The sequence below is a fragment of the Narcine bancroftii genome, chromosome 10 (assembly GCF_036971445.1).
Source record: "Narcine bancroftii isolate sNarBan1 chromosome 10, sNarBan1.hap1, whole genome shotgun sequence".
In the NCBI taxonomy this organism is placed as follows: Eukaryota; Metazoa; Chordata; class Chondrichthyes; order Torpediniformes; family Narcinidae; genus Narcine; species Narcine bancroftii.
Window position 1 is genome coordinate 92,614,873 of NC_091478.1, and position 23,485 is coordinate 92,638,357.

The 23,485-nt window shown below is 42.7% G+C and overlaps 1 protein-coding gene across 11 annotated transcripts in view; it reads left to right on the forward strand.

The window, feature by feature from the left end:
* zfpm1 (zinc finger protein, FOG family member 1) overlaps positions 1–23,485 on the forward strand; it is a 210,196-nt gene that overhangs the window by 71,261 nt on the left and 115,450 nt on the right. For 8 of the 11 annotated variants that reach the window (XM_069901848.1, XM_069901842.1, XM_069901841.1 and 5 more), the window contains one exon: positions 12,442–12,537. The exons of 1 other annotated variant lie outside the window; for it this stretch is intronic. In XM_069901848.1, the coding sequence (XP_069757949.1) occupies positions 12,442–12,537 (96 nt within the window). Of the gene's footprint in view, positions 1–12,441; positions 12,538–12,912; positions 12,983–23,485 lie in introns of all 11 variants that reach the window. 2 more of the 11 variants (XM_069901852.1, XM_069901851.1) reach the window with 1 other exon arrangement.

Genomic DNA, 23,485 nt, shown 5'->3' on the forward strand with positions numbered 1-23,485 from the left:
ATCCTCCTTCCTCGTACAGCAATCAGGAATGTTGGGCTGCCATGGCTTATCTTCTAACAATAGGGAATAAAGCTGTTTGAGACAGCATACAAACTTCATTCTGCTTGGAAGGATGAGGAAATCCATAGAATGGGAACTATCAATATATCTTTCATAAAGGTCAGTTGAAGAAATTAACCATCTGGAGCCAATTCCCTGCTTCACTCTCCTCCCGCCCCAACGTCTCCATTTACTTCAGGGTATATGTCTCTTATTAACTTCTGTGTAAATAAATCCATGCAATTATTAGGCTTCCCTGTGCTCATTCTTTTCTTCTGCCCTAGTCACAGACTCATCACTTCTACTTTGAGTTCTTTGTTCTTTTCAAAGATCATCTTTTTTTTCTTTTTCCTTCCCAGTTCTTTCCCTTCTGTGGTCTTGTACCTTTTTCTTGCAATAATTTTCTGCCCCTCCAAATCGCCATCTTGATTATTGGTTGCACGCCAGGCTCTCCTATCCAGCCTCACCACTTTACTACTGTTATTGATCTGTCCAGCTATGCTCCTTTCTCACTTTTAATGCTGTTGTCTCCATTAAAACAATCAACATCGCTCAGATTGACTGAAGTTACTTGCACCTTTAAGCTCAAAAATGAAATGTGAATAAAATTTATAAACAGTTGGTTTAGTCATAGCAGATTAATCTTGCCCTTGTATGTAAAATTCATTCACTATTCCAGTTTTGTTCTGTTCTATAGAGATTACCCTTTCTAATTTTAGGGGAGGGGGTGGCTGAAAATAATTATTTTGAAACCTCTTTTCCTGTATCCTCCAGCTTTGCTACCAATTGTATGTATTAGGATGTCATGGATTTCTTTGTCAATGTTTGAAATTGTCTGATCAGCTTCAGCTACTGTTTCCCATCCTTGCCCTGACCCAGACTGCCAGACTTCTTTTGAAATTTCTTTTTGCCCCATTTCTCATTTCATAATCTTTCTTGTGCTTCTCCCATCACCGGTTAAGTATTGGCTGACCTTATTCTGCTCATGAGACTGGCCTCCTACTCTATTACTTAAGTCCATTAAACTGATGATTATTTCATTATTTTAAGGTCAGTTAATGCTTATAACAATTCCCTCTGGTTAGCAACTGACTCATCACTATCCCTCTCCTCAATTTTAAAAAGTCACTTGACCCCTTCATCTTTGACACTTTTTTTAATCTGAAGCTTTGGATGAACTGTACCCACAAATCCCTGATGGTTTTCCCTTGGCTTTTGAATATTAATCATGTTCATCAAATTTGTCCCCATAGATCAGTAACAAAGTCACTAAAGACTTAATCTATGGCTCTGACAAAAGTAAACTCTCCTTCATTCTGTCCAACTTAGTTGAGCACACTGTCCTCCCCAATATTTCACTAATGTCATTCAGCAGTATTGTCCTACGTGGATCCATTCTCATCTTCCAAGTCATGACACTTTCTACAGCCGTTTAACTACTTCTGTTCCCCAAAACTCTATCCATGCCCACTCTGATTTCCCATCTGCTTCCCCACTGGCAGCGCCTCATAACAACCTCTGCCAGTAAGTTGTTGCATCTCACCACCACCTTCCCATGATTCCCATCCAGCCTGGCAATTGTGCACCGTTTCATTCTTTGTTGTGCAATTAGCTGCTAAGGCCTTGGCTCCAGAATTCGCTGCCTATATCCTGCTACAAATGCTGCATGCTTAATATTAATATCATCTGTTGTTCACAGAGTAAAGTTCTATCCTTCAACTAAAAGTATGTCTTTTGTTAATTTTTTTACCGCCGTTAAGGCATGTTATCGTGAGCCCACGGCAGCCTTGTTTCAACGATTTCCTGAAAAAAGTTAGTTTAGCTGTGATGGTTTTTCTCTCCAATTGGGATGTTAAATTTCAGCTTGGATTGAATGACCTGACAAGTTTGGGAATATTTATTTTGGAATTGGATGAGCATGCAAATAAATGATCTCTTTCTTTTTCAATCTTTTTATTATTATTATAATTTATAAACACATACAGTTCAAAGAGATATAAAAAATACATAGTAAGTAATGAATTAATACAGAGATATTAAACAATAATATTACAGAATAAAAATATATCATAAAAAAAAAATTTTTTTGATCAGTTTAGGGTGTGAACTATCTCTAAAAAAAAGATATAATTAATAACAATATATGAAAAAAGAGAAAAAAAAAACCCCAAAAAAGAAGAAAAAACAAATCTGAATTAAAAAAAACTTTAAAAAAAACCTACAGATATAGCTAAACCACGCCGATCACTCCGATCTCATCTTACAGCTCAATTATCATACATAATCATAGAAAGAAAACAGAGCCAGATAACTCACCACAAATGAAAATATTGAATAAATGGTCGCCAGGTTAACTCAAACTTAGAAGGGGATTCATAGACAGAGTTTCTAATTTTCTCTAAATTTAAACATAGTATAGTTTGGGTAAACCATTGGAAAACAGTGGGAGGATTAACCTCTTTCCAATTTAATAGTATAGATCTTCTAGCCATTAGTGTAAGAAAAGCAATCATACGATCCGCAGGAAGAGATAAATAAGTCAAATCTATCATAGGTAATCCAAAAATTGCAGTAATGGGATGTGGTTGTAAATCAATATTCAAAACAGTAGATATAATGGAAAAAATTTCCTTCCAATAATTCTGTAAAGAGGGACAGGACCAAAACATTATTCAGAATTATCTCTAAATCCCCATTGGGTAAATTTAGAAATTAAACCGATACAAAATTTTTCAATTAGCTCTATTTTGGGAGCTGCTCTCCCTTTTACTCTTACTAAATTATATAAACAAATTGATAATCCAATGGCTAAACATACACTACGTATATGGTTTCAATTCCGGAGATTTTTTGGCCTAAGTCATTTTATCTTGGAAACTCCTATTGTACTAAATTTCCTTTTTCATCCCTCTCTAATTGATCAAGCTTATTTACTCTGGAAAGTTAAAGGTATAACATGCTTGTCGGATTTATTCTTGGATAACTCTTTCATGTCATTTGAACAATTATCCATGAAATATGATTTACCTCGATCTCATTTCTTTCGATATTTGCAGATTAGGAGTTTCTTAGTTTCGACTTTACCCTCTTTTCCCAATCGGGAGACTACGACTGTTTTAGAGGATATACTATATTCAAAATTCCCCCCAAAAGGTGTGATATCTAAATTATATAATATAATTACAAAAATAAATTCTGGGACTTTTGAAAAGTTTAAAAATGATTGGGAAAGAGAACTCAACCTTCATATTTCTAATGAAAATTGGAATAAAATTCTGCGACTGGTAAACTCTTCTTCTCTATGTGCAAAACATTCACTAATACAGTTTAAAGTTGTTCATAGAGCTCATATGTCTAAAGATAAACTCCATCGCTTTTATTCTCATATCGATCCTATATGTGATAAATGTCAATTGGAAATGATCTCTATTCTTGATTTTCAGATCTATTGCAATTAATTTAATCACTTTTTTACTTTAGTAGATGGAAAATAGCCTTGAAAAAGACTCTCTGATGTTGGTTCATAATTTTCACTGGACCATCCAAAATTTTACTATCTTTGATTTTATTTTGACAAGAACCCAGAACAATACAGCACAAGAACAGGCTCTTCAGCCCATGATGTCTGCACTAAACACAACTTCAAAATTAAACCAAATCTCTTCTGCCTGCACTTCATCCATATCCCTTTATTATTGGTGTATCATGTAATTTTATTTAATTTCTCTCTATTTCTGCTGCTTATTTAATGATTCACAATTGGAGTTGCATAGCACAGAAATATGCCCTCTGACCCACCACATCCATGCCCATCTACACTAATCACATTTGTCTCAATTAGGTCTGTATCCTTCTATGCTTTTCCTATTTAATTTCTGTATAAATGTCTCTTAAATTTTGTAATTGTATCTGATTTCACTATCTCTTTTGGCAATCTGTGTTTTAAAAAAACATGGACACAAGGAAACTTGCCCCTCAAAAGCCCTTTAAATTTCCTACTTCTCACCTTAAACCTATGGTCTCTTGTTTAATATCTCCACCATGGGGGGTGGGGGGGGGGAAGATTTTGACTATCTATCTCTGTCTCATTGGGAGGGAAGTCATTGTCCTATTGTATTGTTTTTTTTTCTATTTAAGCACATCTTTCATTACATGTGGTCATTAAGTCCTTTTATTGCAGTCCATCATACTTTCAGGTCAGAAATCACATCAAAAGAAATTTAGGTTGTTCCAAATGTATGAAATATGGTACTATTTTGCTTGTCATTTTCATGTTTTGTTTCCATTACTTCTCAGATGGAAATATTTAGGGGTTCACTGAGGATGGTAAGCAAAATGCATTTGGTATTTTTCCCTTTATGCTGTGGAGTAAAGGTTAAATATCAATATTAACAGGTAAGTATTGCATGAAGGATCAGACCTTGAGAGCCTTGCATATCCATATCACAATTTTCCAGGCAGGGAATGCTTTGGTTCCTCTCGCTTCAAGTGATGCAGCAGTTTTAGAACCATTAACACACTCTCTTGATGTAATGTGTTTATATTTTCAATAATTCTATTATCCTATTGCCTCAAAAATCTATTATTTCCTGCTTTTCTTTTATAACTTCAAACCATGTTCCAATGCTTCCATTGTGTAGCTACAGGTATGTACAGAATTTTTCTGGAATCTAATTTTGTTTCAATGAAAATGCCAAAACCTTTATTTTCAAGCTGTGTCTTGCATCCTTATTTCTTTTCTCGAGCAGAGACGAGAAGCTCGCGTTTCCTCAATTTGATTTTTTTTCTCATTGTGGAGGCTCTAATATGGGCCCTTGCAAACATTCTGTGATCATACAGATCTAATTGTGTTTCTGAATTTCAATGTCTTCAACTTGCCATAAAAGGCTTACATGTGTTTGTCAACAATTTATTTGTTTTCATCAGGATCTATGAGTGATTATCTGCTAAAAATGCTCTCAAACCTCAACTTCGCTATCAGTTAATGCATGCTCCACATCGTTTCCCCTTCTGCAGAATTCTCATGATTTTACACTCCACAGGGATCACAGAATTGATTTGGCTAGTTTAGAATTATTTCAACATTTAGAAATCCATCAGTATCACAAATTATTTTTGATCAGCAAACTTGGAAAACAAATGTTCTCCAAAGGAAACTTATACCAGTATTAGAATGTATAATTGATCCTTGTGTGACTTGGGGCCTTTCCATTCATTGAGTCATTGCTTCAACTTTTTACAAGAATCGCCAGTAGTTTCCATTCTAAAGCTTCCCACCCGACATGGATCGGTACAATTTCAATGCTCAAGTGGATGGTCAGTCAGTGCCCTAGAAGTTGAAGTATTTGTGCTGTTGCTTCCTCCTCAAGATCTGTAATTTAACAAAACCCAGAATTCAGAAATACTATGCAAATTCATCTTTGGGTTCAGATGATCTCTGGTTTTGGTCAAAACTGAGATATCTCATACTGGTAATTGGAAGCAACTTGATATTTAAAGATCATATTTATTGGCAAAATAAATGACATCACATACATACCTGAGATTCTTTATCCTGAGGGCCAGGCAGAATTTCATAACATGTAGTTCATAATTACAATAGCCCAAAATGTTGGCATATTATCGGGTTCTAGTAAATATTAAAATATGTGATGAGAGCAGTTTATGATAACTGTGACAAATGTATGAATGATAGATTCTTGTTGGTGGGCCATGCAGGTCATGTTGTCTCACAGTAGGGTAATCCCATCAGTCCCTTTCCTTCCTTTATTTCTGTTTAACTCTGTAGCTTGCTCTCTCTTACATGACCATCAAATGCCCTTCAATTTTGGAATGTACCTACCGCAGTCAGGCAGAATTTACAGTAGCCAGTAAATTACTCAGTGTTTGGCATAGGGGAGGAAACCAGAGGACTGGGGAAATCCAAGCATTTACAGGAAGAATGAAAACTCTGCACAGAGAAAATCCAAGATCTAGATTGGCCCAAGTTCCTGAAGTGTGAGGCAATATTGCCAACTGCAGGGCCACCGTGCTACAGTTACATTTTGCAGATAAAACAGTTATAGTTGAGTTGAATGTTACCCACCTATGTTGGCAGGTTCAATCCGAGTAGTCTGAGATAATTGAGGCATATACTGTAACAATCACATCTAGATACCAATGAATTACCATTGGCCTTGTCTCGATGCTGATGGCATCACTTGATTCTTGTCCTTGAGAATATCTGAGATTTTTGGGACTATTTCAGGTTGAGGTTTAAAAAGGTGAAATTAAGTGAGGCATGGTTGGTGTAGTGGTTAGTACAACACCAGCGATTGGGACCATGGCTCCATTCCCGCGCTGTCTGTAAGGAATTTGTTCTCCCCATGTTTGCATGGGTTTTCTCCAGGGGCTCTAGTTCCTTCCCATTTGAAATGTACCTGGGGTGTAGACTAATTAGGTCTAAATTGGGTGGCACAGACTTGTGGGCCGAAATGGCCTGTTGCCATTCTGCATATTTAAATTTAAATTCCATATTGTAGTGGTGTGTGCACGAGCACAGTGCAAAGAACTGAGACCATTTACATACAACAACTCGTGTCACGATGGCGTTCTGGAAGAGAAGAACCCGTGATGCCATCTTTGCCGCGGCTGCTCCACTGATTGCGAGTGACAAGCGGAGCCGATTTTCCACTGCAAATATGTGCTCTGCCACAGTATATTTCGGCATATAAGATGACCCTCAGATAAGACAGGTCCCCAATTTCAGCCTGAATTTCATGGTTTTATCATATATCGGGTGTATAAGACGACCTCCCAAAAATACGTGCTGACTGAGCTGGTGTTGCATTGACTAAGCTGTAGGTTGTGACTGGAAGGTGGATGTTATCATGGAGCCTCCAGCAAAACAAAGATTTTTATGATCAAAGCATGGGATAAAGTGAAAGTAGAGACTGTAATAAAATCTTTCAAAAAGTGCGGCATCTCTAGCGCAATGGATGGTACAGAGGATGATTTATTGGGGGACACTGATGACGAAGTGGAAGCCGACTCATCAGATTCAGACTGGGGCCCTTTATGATGACAGAATCCAGATGTACTTGCCGAATTCTTTCCCTCAGACAATGATAGTGATTTTGAAGGATTTTAGATGTGCATTTTTTTTTTACAATAAATTCTTTCCAATATACCAGGAGCTTACAATTTTGTTGTAGGGCAGGGTCTGAGTGGATTATGGAACCAATCGAGGGGTATTTTGAGTAGAATTTTAAGGTTGTGTTTTTATCTCTGGCCTATAAAACAACCCCTGTTTTTGATGTGTTTTTTGAGTGCTTCATGGGTTGTCTTATACACTTAAATTGAATTTGGCTATTGAATGAATATTTGTTCCAGACTTGGCAAAAGCTCACTTATAGGGAGCCAAAAACAAGCCATTGGAGGAATTCAGCGGGGCAGGAAATCAGATGATGTCAACATTTTCGATCAAGACACAACTACATGGAGTTGACAGTGGAGAGTCTGTCTAAAGAGAGGGAGGGGGTAAGGCAGAGATTGACAGATAATGGATGGAACAAGGTGAAATAATGGTTGATGGGCAGATGGAACAGAGGAGGGAAAGGATTGGGCCCCCAATAGAATAATTGTGTGGATGGTAAGCAGATGGGGAAGAACTGCTCGAGAGGTTTGGTTGTAGGATAACCTGTGTGGATTAGAAAAAAGAAAGAAACATGGGGTGCAGGTGACCTGAAATTGAGAAAAGCCACTTCTCATGTTCCAACTACACAATGTACAACCAAAGAGTATGAACATTCAATCTTCTACTGTGTGCCTTCTATCTCCTTCTGATCCACTCAGCTTCTCCTACCCCTTTTTTTTTAAAACTTCTCCCCACAAGCTCCCCATTATTCAGTTTTGTTTCTCTTTCCCTCCCCTCATTATCTCCTTGTTCCACCTACATGTCACCTACACACTTACACACCTTTTGTCTGCTTGCTCCTGCCTAATTCCTCCCTCACCTTTTCATATTGCCTCTATACTCTCAGCCCTGATGCAGGGTCTTGATCCAGAATGTTGATCATCCCTCTGTCTCCACAGATGCTGCCTGACTCAGTGAGTTCCTCCGTTAGTTCATTTTTGCTCCAGATTACAGCTTCTGCAATCTCTTGCGCCTTGATGATTATGGAGATTTGATTATCACTTTTATTCCACAATACTTTGTTTCTACAATAAAGAATTGAAACGCTAAATATAAATTACAATGACTTTCTTATTGAGTGCAATATAATATAATTTAAGAATTTTATGAACATGTTTAATTTGTTCATAAGCATAAAAACATGCCTTAATGGACGCCTTCTACCAGATATTGCAGAAGAGAAAATAACAATTGTAAGGGATTGTTATTTGGTATTCTTTAAAGTTTTACCACACTTTACTAATATGCCATGCTTGCAGGGAAAAGCAAATTTAGGAAAATTATTTGGAAATAGTCCAAATATAGGCAGCTTGCTTTTACCAGACTTTGCCCTTGTTGTATAAAAGGGAAGTGCGTGCTTATCAGATGTGGCCTGGGATGGGAATTGGGCTTGGAGAATTTGGAAGCAGAATATGTTCCACGTTCTTGTGAAAATGAAAAGTAGATAACAATATTAAGGTTAGACAAATGCTATGATCCTAATATAATTTTAGTTAAATGAGAAGACGAGAATTTGAAGGGTTTCCTTACTTATTGCTATTATTTTCATTTTCTAGTTTTCAATTTTTATTAATAAGGTTTTGTTATCTTCACAACATTGATAACTTGAAAGAATGACATGGCAGAATCGAGGTTTATGACATGCATTGGTTTGAAATATTAGTTATCAAGGCTTGAATATAAAGACAAACATGTACTTTGGGCAATAACTTGTATCATTGTTTTATGCCGAATGGTCAGGTAAACATCAAATAAATCCTGTTGTATAATTTTTTAAAAGTGTTTTTCATCAAAAGTTGCCATGAAAACACATTGGGAAAGTTACTAAGGCGTACCACTGTCTGCAATATACAAATCATTCCACGGCTGTATTAGGGTTGTTCTCAAATATGAAGAAGATGAAGCTCTGCTGCGATAATTATGATTAAAATTGCATTGCTTATTGATTAAAGACAATGGCCCCAGTTTTCTGTCTGGCTTTTCCCCATTTGATGCCAGTTTACAGACTAATAATAACACACCAAAATGCTGGAGGAACTCAGCTGGTCTTGCAGCGTTCTTAGGATAAACTCTGCAAGACTGGCTGAGTTTCTCCAGCATTTTGGTGTGTTATTACTACAACCACAGTGTCTGCAGCCGAGTGTCCTGGTCCAGCCGAGTGTCCTGGTCCAGCCGAGTGTCCTGGTCCAGCCGAGTGTCCTGGTCCAGCCGAGTGTCCTGGTCCAGCCGAGTGTCCTGGTCCAGCCGAGTGTCCTGGTCCAGCCGAGTGTCCTGGTCCAGCCGAGTGTCCTGGTCCAGCCGAGTGTCCTGGTCCAGCCGAGTGTCCTGGTCCAGCCGAGTGTCCTGGTCCAGCCGAGTGTCCTGGTCCAGCCGAGTGTCCTGGTCCAGCCGAGTGTCCTGGTCCAGCCGAGTGTCCTGGTCCAGCCGAGTGTCCTGGTCCAGCCGAGTGTCCTGGTCCAGCCGAGTGTCCTGGTCCAGCCGAGTGTCCTGGTCCAGCCGAGTGTCCTGGTCCAGCCGAGTGTCCTGGTCCAGCCGAGTGTCCTGGTCCAGCCGAGTGTCCTGGTCCAGCCGAGTGTCCTGGTCCAGCCGAGTGTCCTGGTCCAGCCGAGTGTCCTGGTCCAGCCGAGTGTCCTGGTCCAGCCGAGTGTCCTGGTCCAGCCGAGTGTCCTGGTCCAGCCGAGTGTCCTGGTCCAGCCGAGTGTCCTGGTCCAGCCGAGTGTCCTGGTCCAGCCGAGTGTCCTGGTCCAGCCGAGTGTCCTGGTCCAGCCGAGTGTCCTGGTCCAGCCGAGTGTCCTGGTCCAGCCGAGTGTCCTGGTCCAGCCGAGTGTCCTGGTCCAGCCGAGTGTCCTGGTCCAGCCGAGTGTCCTGGTCCAGCCGAGTGTCCTGGTCCAGCCGAGTGTCCTGGTCCAGCCGAGTGTCCTGGTCCAGCCGAGTGTCCTGGTCCAGCCGAGTGTCCTGGTCCAGCCGAGTGTCCTGGTCCAGCCGAGTGTCCTGGTCCAGCCGAGTGTCCTGGTCCAGCCGAGTGTCCTGGTCCAGCCGAGTGTCCTGGTCCAGCCGAGTGTCCTGGTCCAGCCGAGTGTCCTGGTCCAGCCGAGTGTCCTGGTCCAGCCGAGTGTCCTGGTCCAGCCGAGTGTCCTGGTCCAGCCGAGTGTCCTGGTCCAGCCGAGTGTCCTGGTCCAGCCGAGTGTCCTGGTCCAGCCGAGTGTCCTGGTCCAGCCGAGTGTCCTGGTCCAGCCGAGTGTCCTGGTCCAGCCGAGTGTCCTGGTCCAGCCGAGTGTCCTGGTCCAGCCGAGTGTCCTGGTCCAGCCGAGTGTCCTGGTCCAGCCGAGTGTCCTGGTCCAGCCGAGTGTCCTGGTCCAGCCGAGTGTCCTGGTCCAGCCGAGTGTCCTGGTCCAGCCGAGTGTCCTGGTCCAGCCGAGTGTCCTGGTCCAGCCGAGTGTCCTGGTCCAGCCGAGTGTCCTGGTCCAGCCGAGTGTCCTGGTCCAGCCGAGTGTCCTGGTCCAGCCGAGTGTCCTGGTCCAGCCGAGTGTCCTGGTCCAGCCGAGTGTCCTGGTCCAGCCGAGTGTCCTGGTCCAGCCGAGTGTCCTGGTCCAGCCGAGTGTCCTGGTCCAGCCGAGTGTCCTGGTCCAGCCGAGTGTCCTGGTCCAGCCGAGTGTCCTGGTCCAGCCGAGTGTCCTGGTCCAGCCGAGTGTCCTGGTCCAGCCGAGTGTCCTGGTCCAGCCGAGTGTCCTGGTCCAGCCGAGTGTCCTGGTCCAGCCGAGTGTCCTGGTCCAGCCGAGTGTCCTGGTCCAGCCGAGTGTCCTGGTCCAGCCGAGTGTCCTGGTCCAGCCGAGTGTCCTGGTCCAGCCGAGTGTCCTGGTCCAGCCGAGTGTCCTGGTCCAGCCGAGTGTCCTGGTCCAGCCGAGTGTCCTGGTCCAGCCGAGTGTCCTGGTCCAGCCGAGTGTCCTGGTCCAGCCGAGTGTCCTGGTCCAGCCGAGTGTCCTGGTCCAGCCGAGTGTCCTGGTCCAGCCGAGTGTCCTGGTCCAGCCGAGTGTCCTGGTCCAGCCGAGTGTTGAATTTGTGACACCTTGCTACACTTTTGAACTGTAATAGAATCCTATAGGGGGCAGCACAGATGTCCTTGGCCTTCACAGTGCTTTGGGTGAATATTAAAAGAAGGTTAATTTCTACTTACTTCAGTTGAATTTAATTGATTTCATTGTCTTTAAGTACCACTCTGTTTTCAGTACTTTTTATTAATTAAGGCTATTGATTATTTCCATTTTCAGCATTGTCTAAGAATGTTGGAATATTTTGGAATGGCAATGACATTCACAAACTTTGAATTTGAACAACTTTAACAGCAGGTGAACCCGTTGCCCGGCCTTGCTTTCTTTGTTTACATTTCTCTCTTTTATATACATTTCTTTAAGTACAGGTTTTTTTTTGCACTATCAATAAGTAGAAATTCTGCCTGGTCCGCAGGAAAAATAATCTCATGGTTGTATGTGATGTCATGTATGCACTCTGGCAATAAATCTGAACTTTATCTTTTCAACAGTGAACTTTAAACTTTCATGTGATCTGTATGATTGAAGATACTTACCTAGAAATTAATCTTCTGTCCATACTATTAACACAGTAGATGCTATTTACTTTATCTAAAATTTAGTTCCATTGAAATTACCTATGCTCCAACAAGTATTTATTGCTTAGCCCAGGCTACCCTTAAGAAGACACATAAGCAACCTTCTGGAATTCTTTGATCCAAAGATGATGAAGGAAGAGCAAAGCATATCCAAGTCAGATTCATGCACAGTTATGTCTCAGTAAATGACAGAAGAATGGAAAAAGATGTGCAAGTTGATGCTGCTGCATGCATTTGCTCCCTTTCTCCAAGGGAGTGAGTTTGCAAGAATAGTTATAAACTAGCAACCAGCACACACACTGCCTGCTGCAGAAGGTATGCATTTCCAATGGCAGAGTTCGTTGTGTTCCAGATGCTGCCATTCTTGTGCCTGTCAGCATTCAGTGATAATTGAGCAACAATGCTTGTTAAGGGGAAATTTCAGCGAGGCAAATGAAATTTGTAAGTTCTGTGATTTGAGGTGGAGCTATTCTTGTCCCAAGTTCTGGCTCTCTGCCAAATTCTACCATGACTCAATACATTCAATTCACTTTTTTTTGAAAAGTGTTTGAAATTTGATTAATTTGAACTTGCTATTAATAGGTGCCATTTGCCATTTTAGATCAATGGTTACAGGATGGACCAAAGACTCCTGAAGAACTAGAAGTAAAATGGCCAACAGATGACCACAGAAATTCTGAAATGTGGCACCTGCCAGGTATATTGAAATATATATATATATTTTCTTTGTAGAAATCAGTTCCAATCATTGTCTGAAAAAAAACCAGATGTTGCTCTTGTATTTTGAGGATTTATTGTCAATGTTTCCATAAAATGGATGCCAAAATATGGAAATTCAATGAATTAAATGTAAATGTGTGTATTGTTGCTGAAACAATGCAGGTGATTGGTGGTTAAAGACCTGAGGAGTAAACTTCCATCTTGTTCTTCCCCAGACTATAAATGACTAATTTATTAACCTTTACTGGAAATCGATAAATATCACAATTTTAAGTTGATGTGCATTTGGTTCTGAGAATTATGCTATGTCAAGTTTTCTTAAATTTTGTATTTTTCACTTGACAACTGCAAGGAAAACAGAGCACTGGTGGAAATCAATGCAGCGGCAGAAAGAGTGCAAACTCCAGACAGACAGCCCCAAGGTCAGGATCGCATCCTGCTGTTCCGTGGTTGCCCAATTACAATCTTGTGAATTTTACTTATATTTAATTATAGTTAACTTGCCTGCCTTAATTACTCATTTCCTTGACCAAGTATCCTCCTTTAATCTTAATCCTGTGATCATTTAATATAGAGCCATTTTATTTTCCAATTCTTCCTGGAACCCCTGGCTGCCTTGTACTTTTGATCCAATGTTGACTCATTATCCTTGGACTGTTTTGATTCCCAAGGTAATTTGTTGAGCTATCAGGCAGTGTTTTCTGCATGCCATCAAATTTATTTTTAGTCGGTACTTGTGAGTTTTGATGTAACACTGGTCAAAGAAGAGATATTAAGAAAGATGGGGGAGCACAATGAAAGCAAGGTTTATAGTCATTATTAAACAAACAAGTGTGTTGTCTTCATACTGCTGTGATTCTTAATTTCACTGGAATAAAATTAGTTGAAAAACAGGTGATGAAGTAAAAACAGATGCAAGCTATCAAATGTAGTTCCTGGATTTGGATGTGTTTGCCATTGCTTTTAAAGATTATGATTTTGATAATCGTTACAATTAATCATACTAATGTAGCATGGGAAGTAACACATGCTGAAATTGGCCAGAAGAATATTTTTTTCAAGCATTACAGTAACAAAATGAAATTATTTTCTAGATTTGTGCTTGTTAACTATTCCTATAGAACATTTAAAATGCTTGTTTTTGAAGGGTGTGGTTTGTTCCTTTTCATGAAAATGATAGGCTGATCTGAAACTTCCTCTATCCTATATTTGACAGGGCCCAGAAAAGAAATGAGACTTTAGGCCAGAAATGTCATGTTGTTTTTTCTTTGATATAACAATGTCCGGTGGCTCCAGGGCCCTGCAGGAAGGGCAGAAGAAAGCTCGCCCGCACCGCCAGCTCTCGGCCGCGTCAGGAGTAAACGCATGCAGGCCAATTCCAGGGCGCACCACTCCATAACTGTGGACAGCGGTCGTAGATCTCCAGATATGGTTCGACCTAAAAGGGGAGGCAGGCCTCTTCAGCCCGGTTAAGCAACCTGCATAAGAGAAGGGCACTCCGATATAAAACCTATGACCTCGCTGCTTGCTTGGCCACGGCACACGAACCATGGGTGTAAAGGGTGGGGCCAGTACTGCGCACACTGCACTTCACCTAAAAGCTCCTTTGCGCAGGCCCGAGGACATATCCACGTCCTCCCCCTCAAAAGATGCACACAAACTCAAGCTAGCATGCTGGAACTTCAGAACCATGCTAGACAAGGTTGACAGCCACCGACCTAAACGTCGGTCTGCCCTCATCACACATGAACTCCTCAGACTCGACATCGACATAGCCGCTCTCAGCGAAGTCCGCCTTGCAGATGTTGGCAGCCACCAAGAGCACGGCGCGAGCTACACACTCTACTGGTCTGGCAAGCCTCAGGCTGAACGTCGCCTATCTGGCTTCATGGTCAAGAACTCCATTGCCTCCAAACTCTAAAACCTCCCGACAGGCCACTCTGACCGGATCATGTCCATGCGACTCCCCCTTCAAAACAAGCGACACATCACTCTCATCAGTGTCTATGCTCCAACCCTTCAGGCGGAACCAGCAGAAAAGGACAAGTTCTACACTGATCCGCACAACCTCATCCAACACACCCCTACAGCCGACAAGGTTGTCATCCTTGGCGACTTCAACACTCGCGTCGGCAAAGACTCAGAAACCTGGCCAGGAATCCTTGGCAAGCATGGTGTCGGCAAGTGCAATGACAACAGGTGCCTCCTGTTGGAGGTCTGCGCAGAACAGCGGCTTGTCATTACTAACACCCTTTTCCAGCAGAGAGACAGCCTGAAGACTACCTGGATGCATCCCCGATCCAAACACTGGCACCTCCTGGACTACGTTCTGGTGCGAGGAAGAGACAAACGAGATGTGCTCCACACCAGGATCATGCCCAGCGCGGAATGCCACACTGACCACCGGCTTGTTCGCTGCAGGCTCAACCTTCACTTCAAGCCAAAGTTCAAGAACAGTGGAGCCCCCAGAAAGAGGTTCAATGTTGGAAAGTTGCAGTCAGACGAAGTGAGAGGAAACTTCCAGGCAAATCTCCAAGCAAAGCTTGAGGATGCAAACTGCCTCACAGACAAGTCTCCTGAAACCTTCTGGGATCAGCTGAAAACGGCCATATTGCAATCCACTGAAGAGGTACTGGGCTTCTCCTCCAGGAAAAACAAGGACTGGTTTGACAAAAACAGCCAGGAAATCTAGAAGCGGTGGACTAGCCTCGCCAAACGAACCCACCTTAGCGCCGACATTGGCGACTTCAGGGGATTTTTTGAGACACTAAAGGCTGTGTATGGCCCCTCACCCCAAGTCCAAAGCCCTCTGCGCAGCTCAGACGGCGAAGTCCTCCTCAGCGACAAGATCTCCATCTTCAACCGATGGTCAGAACACTTCCAATCCCTTTTCAGTGGCAACCGCTCAGTCCAAGAATCCGCCCTGCTCCAGCTCCTTCAACAGCCCTTGAGTCTAGAGCTGGATGAGGTCCTTACCCAGGATGAGACATATAAGGCAATTGAACAACTGAAAAGTGGCAAAGCAGCAGGTATGGATGGAATCCCCCACCAGAGGTCTGGAAGGCTGGCGGCAAAACTCTACATGCCAAACTGCATGAGATTTTCATGCTTTGCTGGGACCAAGGAAAGCTGCCTCAGGACCTTCGTGATGCCACCATCATCACCCTGTACAAAAACAAAGGCGAGAAATCAGACTGCTCAAACTACAGGGGAATCACGCTGCTCTCCATTGCAGGCAAAATCTTCACTAGGATTCTCCTAAATAGAATAATACCTAGCGTCGCCGAGAATGTTCTCCCAGAATCACAGTGCGGCTTTCGCGCAAACAGAGGAACTACTGACATGGTCTTTGCCCTCAGACAGCTCCAAGAAAAGTGCAGAGAACAAAACAAAGGACTCTACATCACCTTTGTTGACCTCACCAAAGCCTTCGACACAGTGAGCAGGAAAGGGCTTTGGCAAATACTAGAGCGCCTCGGATGCCCCCCCAATTTCCTCAACATGGTTATCCAACTGCACGAAAACCAACAAGGTCGGGTCAGATACAGCAATGAGCTCTCCGAACCCTTCTCCATTGACAACGGCGTGAAGCAAGGCTGCGTCCTCGCACCAACCCTCTTTACTATCTTCTTCAGCATGATGCTGAAACAAGCCATGAAAGACCTCTACAATGAAGAAGCTGTTTACATCTGGTACCGCACGGATGGCAGCCTCTTCAATCTGAGGTGCCTGCAAGCTCACACCAAGACACAAGAGCAACTTGTCCGTGAACTACTCTTTGCAGACGATGCCGCTTTAGTTGCCCATTCAGAGCCAGCTCTCCAGCACATGACGTCCTGTTTTGTGGAAACTGCCAAAATGTTTGGCCTGGAAGTCAGCCTGAAGAAAACGGAGGTCCTCCATCAGCCAGCTCCCCACCATGACTACCAGCCCCCCCACATCTCCATCGGGCACACAGAACTCAAAACGGTCAACCAGTTTACCTACCTCGGCTGCACCATTTCATCTGATGCAAGGATCGACAAAGAGATAGACAACAGACTCGCCAAGGCAAATAGCGCCTTTGGAAGACTACACAAAAGAGTCTGGAAAAACAACCACCTGAAGAAACACACAAAGATCAGTGTGTACAGAGCCGTTGTCATACCCACGCTCCTGTACGGCTCCGAATCATGGGTCCTCTACCGGCATCGCCTACGGCTCCTAGAACGCTTCCATCAGAGCTGTCTCCGCTCCATCCTCAACATTCACTGGAGTGACTTCATCACCATCATCGAAGTACTCGAGCTGGCAGAGTCCGCAAGCATCGAATCCACGCTGCTGAAGACCCAACTGCGCTGGGTGGGACAAGTCTCCAGAATGGAGGACCATCGCCTTCCCAAGATCGTGTTATATGGCGAGCTCTCCACTGGCCACCGAGACAGAGGTGCACCAAAGAAGAGGTACAAGGACTGCTTAAAGAAATCTCTTGGTGCCTGCCACATTGACTTCCGCCAGTGGGCTGATATCACCTCCAACCGTGCATCTTGGCGCCTCACAGTTCGGCGGGCAGCAACCTCCTTTGAAGAAGACCGCAGAGCCCACCTCACTGACAAAAGACAAAGGAGGAAAAACCCAACACCCAACCCACCAATTTTCCCTTGCAACCGCTGCAACCGTGCCTGCCTGTTCCGCATCGGACTTGTCAGTCACCAACGAGCCTGCAACAGACGTGGACATAACCCTCCATAAATCTTCATCCGCGAAGCCAAGCCAAAGAAAAAAAGATATAACAAAGAAACATTATCATATCTCTAAGGGCATCGAAACTCTCTTTCTCTGAATAGACAATAACTTGCAAATTACATCAGGTACACGCAAACTGGGTTTGAGTGAAATACACTGAAAAATATTTTGTTTCAGCTTGATGTTGACATGACTGTAACGTGACTGAATCCTATTGTGATATATTATAGTTGTGCCATAGGTTATGAGAGGCATCGATGATTTGACAATTAGTGAAAGCAATCTTTCACTGTTCATCAGAAACCTTCTCTGAGTTAGAGAGACCTGATGCATCTCTCCCCCACCCCCCACCAATATGGAATTCTATCACTTCCACCTCAGAATATCTGTTACTAAAGTTCTTTTTTTCTATCCGATCAGATGATGATTTCTTTTCATCTTGTAACTAGCATGTAAAATTTGGCAGTGACTGTCATCAGAATCCCAGGCAACAATGATACAATTAATCAGCTGTTAATGAAAATTCAGTTGAATTTTCTGGGTTCTGTTGGTTGCTGGACTTCAACAAAATTTAAAGTTTCTATAAATGGTAAATAATGTTGAAGAGAGTGTGTGTGCAGATGGCTGCTTGGGCTTTGCAGGAGGGTTAAGGAGACTGGAGATCCTTTCGTCATGTGTTTACAGCCGGGCTGCTGCCAGGCATCACTTGACATTGCAACAACTATCAATAACTGCAACTTATTCTCCACGGAGACTTTGCAGGATACGTGTAACTGGAATTGTTGCACAATCCAACTGTGATTTAACAAGCAACAAGTTTTATTCAATTACAAATCATCTCAGTATTTTTCATGATTTTTGAGGAAATTGTGGTATGAAACATGAAAGTCTGCAAACACTGATCATAGTCAAAACACAGAAATGCTGGAGGAACTCAGCCAGTCTCATGGCCTCCATAGGAGGTAAAGATATATTATCGATATTTCGAGCCTGAGCCCTTATTTCAAAACACAGAAATGCGAAAGGGACTCGGCAGGTCTCACAGTCTCCATGTCTTTACCTTCTATGGACACTGCGAGGCCTGGTGAGTTCCTCCAGTATTTATGTGTTTTGAAAGGAACGGTGGTAAAAGGTTGTACAGTTGGGGAGATGTGCAATGAAACTGAGTTTGGAATGATGGGAGTTGTGAAGTTTCAAAGTGTGAAACACATAGCAGATCCAATTTGTAGTAGGATAGACCAGAAGAATTAAAATGCATGGAGTACCCAGTAACTAGAGAGGAGTTTCAAATGAAGCTTGAAGGACTAGGTGAGAAATTTAGTTGTGTGATTCAGTAGGGAGGTGGTGACTTGGATCAAGACAAAAGGTTCTGAAGTGTGAGGGACAGAAGGAAGTGGAAACAAAAAGATGGAAACAAAAAAAATCTGGAAATACTGGGCTCAAGCCTGAAATATTGATTGCTTTTTGCTTCCTTTGGATGCTGCATGACCTGGTGAATTTCTCGAGCACTTTTGTATGTTGCTCATGGAATTGGCATGGAAACTTGTTGGCAGGATATGTGGTTTAAAAGTCTGTACTGAGCCTTATACTCTCAAAAACTAAATTGCTAAATGAAGCAAATTTCTCTGGCAAATTGTACAAGGCTAATGTGGATTCTACATGTTAGTTCATGGCTGGAAGAAACTTTTTTGTCATACTCCATGTCACAATGTAGGAATGCTTCAATAGCAGAAAATGTCAGGATTTATTACATTTCATCAAATTTTTTTTCTTATCTCCATTGTGGAGATAAATGGAAATCTCCATTTCCTTATCTAGCTTGTTAACAGTATTTGGAAATTTCCTCACAAGTAGGGGTGAAGGAAAGGATTTTGTACATCTTTATATTTTTTATCAGGGGGCTGTCAAGTATCTTCTTATTGAGCCTTAAACTTTTACAGCAGGGAAACAGGCCCTTCAGCCCATCCTGTCTATGTCAACCCATTTGCCTGCATTTGGCGCATATCCCACTAATCATCCATGTCCCTGTCTAAATGTCTGTTAAATATTTTCCACTTTCTCTGACTACTCTTTCTATAACCCCACCATCCTCAGTCTGAAAAATTGCCTGTCGGATTCCTTTTAAATCCTTCCCCCCCCCCCCCCATTTCAGATTCCCCCACATAGTGAAAAAGCACATGATTATTTCACTTATCAACACACCTTGATTTTATTGATCTCTATCAGGTCACCCCTTAGTCTCCTACACTCCAGGGAGAAAGTCCTAGTCTACCCAGCCTCTCTTCATAATTCAAGCCTGCCAGCCCAGGTAACATTCTCATGATTTTTTTTGCACCCTTTCCTGTAGCTATGTGACCAGACTGCACAATAATCCAAGTGTTCTCTCACCACCATCATGTATAGTTGTAACATGACTTCCCCGCTCCTGTATTCAATGCCCTGAACAATAAAGACAGCTATGTCGAATGCTTTTATCATCCAATCTACCTGTGTTGCCAGTTTCATGGATCTATGTACCTGTACCCCTCCACCCCCCCCCCCCCCCAAATCTCTCTGTTCTACAAGGGCCTATCATTCACCCTGCAAGTCCTGCCTGGTTTAATCTACCAAAGTGCAACACCGTGCACTTGAAGTTAAATTCCATTTGATATTCCTTGGCCCACTTTCTTGTTCATGTAGATTCAGTTGTAATCTCTTTTTCGCTGTCCACTGTACCAACAATTTGAATGTCATCTGCAAACCTAGTGACTACACTAACTACATTGTCATCCAAGTCATTAATGTAGATGATAAACACCAGTGGCCCAGAACCCTTCCCTGTAGCACGCCACTGGCCACAGGCCTCCAATCTAAGTAACAACCTTCCATTACCACCTTCTACCTCCGACCTTCAGGCCAATTCTGTATCCCATGTGCTATTTTGGCTAGGATCCCATGTGATCTGATCTTCCAGACCATGCCTTCACCAATCTGTCTCTTCAAAGAATAGTCATATTCATGAGAAGCAATTTCCCACACGTAAAGCCATGCTGACTATCCCTATTCAGTCCTTGACTTACAGAGGGATGTAGATCCCGTGATTCAGAATCCACTCCAGTAATTTACCCACGAAGGGCATTAAGCTCACTGGCATGTCATTCTCTTGTCTACTTGTCCTGGGAATGTTTTTAAATAAAGGCACAAGTAGCCACTTTGGTCATCCAGCATTTTCCTACGCCTAACATTAAAGCAAATATCTCTGCTGAGCCTCTGGCAATTTCTCTCCTTGCTTGTCATTTGATCAGGCCCCTATCAACCTCGATGCATCTTAGAGCTACCAGCACCTTCTCTTTTTCAACATAGAATTTCTTCAAGACAATTTCCATAGCCTCCATGTCTTTCACCATAGAAACTGCAAATGAGAAATATTAAGGGTCTAACCATCTTGTGTGGCTTCACACATAGTTGACTTCTTGAGCTGCAAAGGGCCTGTTTCTCTCCCAAGTTGCTCCTTTTAATGTATTTGCAGAGTCCCTTAAGACTTTCCTTTATCTTGTCTGCAAGTGCCCGTCTTTGCCCTCCTCATTTCTCTCTTGTGAGCCCCTACATCCTCTATACTGCTCAAAGGATTTACTTCATTTCATCGGTCCATTACTGATTCATGCCTCCTTTCTCTTGATCAATATCTCAGATCATCTCGTGTAGCCTAATCTTTGCCAGCCTTGCTCATCACTCTAATGGCAGCATGCTCTCCCTGAACTCTCCTTATCTCTTTTTTAAATGCCTCCCACTTGCCAGATGTCCCTTTACCTCCATGCAGCCTCTCTCAATCAATCTTTGCATGTTCCTATCTAATGCCCTCAAAATTAACTTTGGCCCTCAACTTGTGGATCACTCCTCCCTTACTCCACAACTATTTTAAATCTAATGATGTTATAGTCACTGGTCCCAAAGCATTCTTCTACTGACAGCTCAGTCATTTCCTTTGTGGAGGAGAGGAGGCCCATTGTTGCACCCTCTCCAGTCAGGGCATCTACATATTGTTTGAATAAGCCTTCTCGGAAATTTTTGATTTGATGATCCTGTTATTCCTATAGCTATATACAATCCCCTTACATATTTTTTCCTCTAGTTTCTGCTGACTATGGGGGTGGAGGGAACGCTGCCATCAGAGAGCAGCAGCAATTGTCAAGGATCCACACAACCCAGCACACGCTCTGTTCTCACTGCTGCCATCAGGAAAGAGGTCTAGGTGCCACAAGACGGACACCACCAGGTTAAGGAACAACTGCTACCATCAGACTCCTCAAGAACAAACTCAATCAAGGACTCATTTAAGGACTCTTACTTTTGCACCTTGTTTTTTCTCCACTCTGTATTGTACAGTCAGTTTGTTTACCTTTCTTTATTTCTTTAACGTGTACATTGTAGGTTTTTTTTTGCACTACCAATAAGTGGTAATTTTGCCCCCCCACAGGAAAAAGAATCTCAGGGTTGTATGTGATGTCATGTATGTACTCTGATAATAATTCTGAAATCCCCTTTTTATTTCTAAGGTTCACCCATAAAGCCTCATCAGATGATCCTCTGGAAATATCCTCTCTGAACTGCTGTGATGTTCTCCCTAATCAAAACCCTCCATTTCTCCAAACTCCACCTTTGCCTTGCCTGCAGCATCTGTACCCTGGAACATTAAGCTGCCAGAGAAAGGACAAACTTCAGATTTATTGTCAGAGTACATACATGGCATTGCATGGATCCCCAAGATTATTTTTTTCCTGCAGGCCAGACAGAATTTATTCTTATTGGTAGTGCAAAAAAACTACTCAGGAAAAGATATGTGTACAAAAGAGAGAAATGTAAACAAAGAAAGAAGTACAAACAAACTGCAACAAAGAAAACAAATATTCTGTAATAAATAAGGTACAAAGTGAGAGTCCTTAAATGAGTCCCTGATTGAGTTTGTTGTTGAGGAGTCTGATGGTGGAGGGGTAGCAATTGTTCCTGAACCTGGGGGTACAAGTACCTCTTTCCTGATGGCAGCAGCGAGAACAGGGCATGTCCTAGGTCCTGTGAATCCTTGATGATTGTTGCTGCACTTCAGTGACAGTATTCCATGTAGACTTTCTCAACAATGGATGTATTTTGCCTATGATGTACTGGGCTGTGTCCATTACCTTTTGCAGGGCTTTCTGCTGAGATGTATTGGTGCCCCCATACCAGCCATGATGCAGCCAGCCAGCAAGCACACTTTCCATGACACACCTGTAAATGTTTGCCAAGGATTTTGATGTCCTACCAAATGTCTGCAAACTCCTGAGAAAGTTGAGGTGCTGATGTGCTTTTTTCATGAGGATTATTCATGTGTTGGATCCAGGAATGGTCTTCCAAGACAGTAACACCTAGGGATTTAAATTTGCTCACCCTCTCCACCTCTTATCTTTCAGTGATCACTGTAGTTTGCCTGGCCTGCCCCTCTCTCTGTTAGGGCTATAATATCGCAATTCATTCTACCTAACCATGTATCAAATTCATTCTTTTTGCCTACCAGACTTCCTGCATTAATCCTGTCAGACTCTCCACCCTCTTTGACTTGCCTCTGTTGGTTCTGTCTACTAAATTTGATCACTTTACCCTCTGCTGACTTCATAGGGCTCGCATGCTGAACTGATAGTTTGGCTCTCACTTCCCCAGCCAAATTGCATGAGAAAATCTTCCTTCCAGAGATTTTTATTTTTTTTTTGAGGTGCAACCAGATGAGATGCAAATTGTCTCTATTGGACAGAACTCACCTTTTCTGGAAGAGACCCCAGTGGTACCATCCTGCACCAATCTTCTCGCAGTTGTCTGTGCTATCTTTCTATTCCTTGCCTCACTACCACATGGCACCAGAAATAATTCTGAGAATACAACCCAAGAGGCCCTGTCTTTTTAGCTTGCTACCCAGCTCCCTAAATTCTCTTTGCAGGACCTCCTCTCTCTTCCTGAATATGTCATTGGTACCAATACATATTATAACCTTTGGATGCTCACCCTTCCCTATTTGAATGTCCTGAGCCTACTTGGAGATATATTTGGCACCAGGAAAGCAACACACCATCCTGAAGTCCCACTTGTGGCAACAGAAACAGTTGTGCTTCTGACTAGAGAGTCCTCCATTTTTCTACTCGTCTTCGACCCACGTTGCTTCACTGTAAAACTAGTTTTGATACCACTGATCT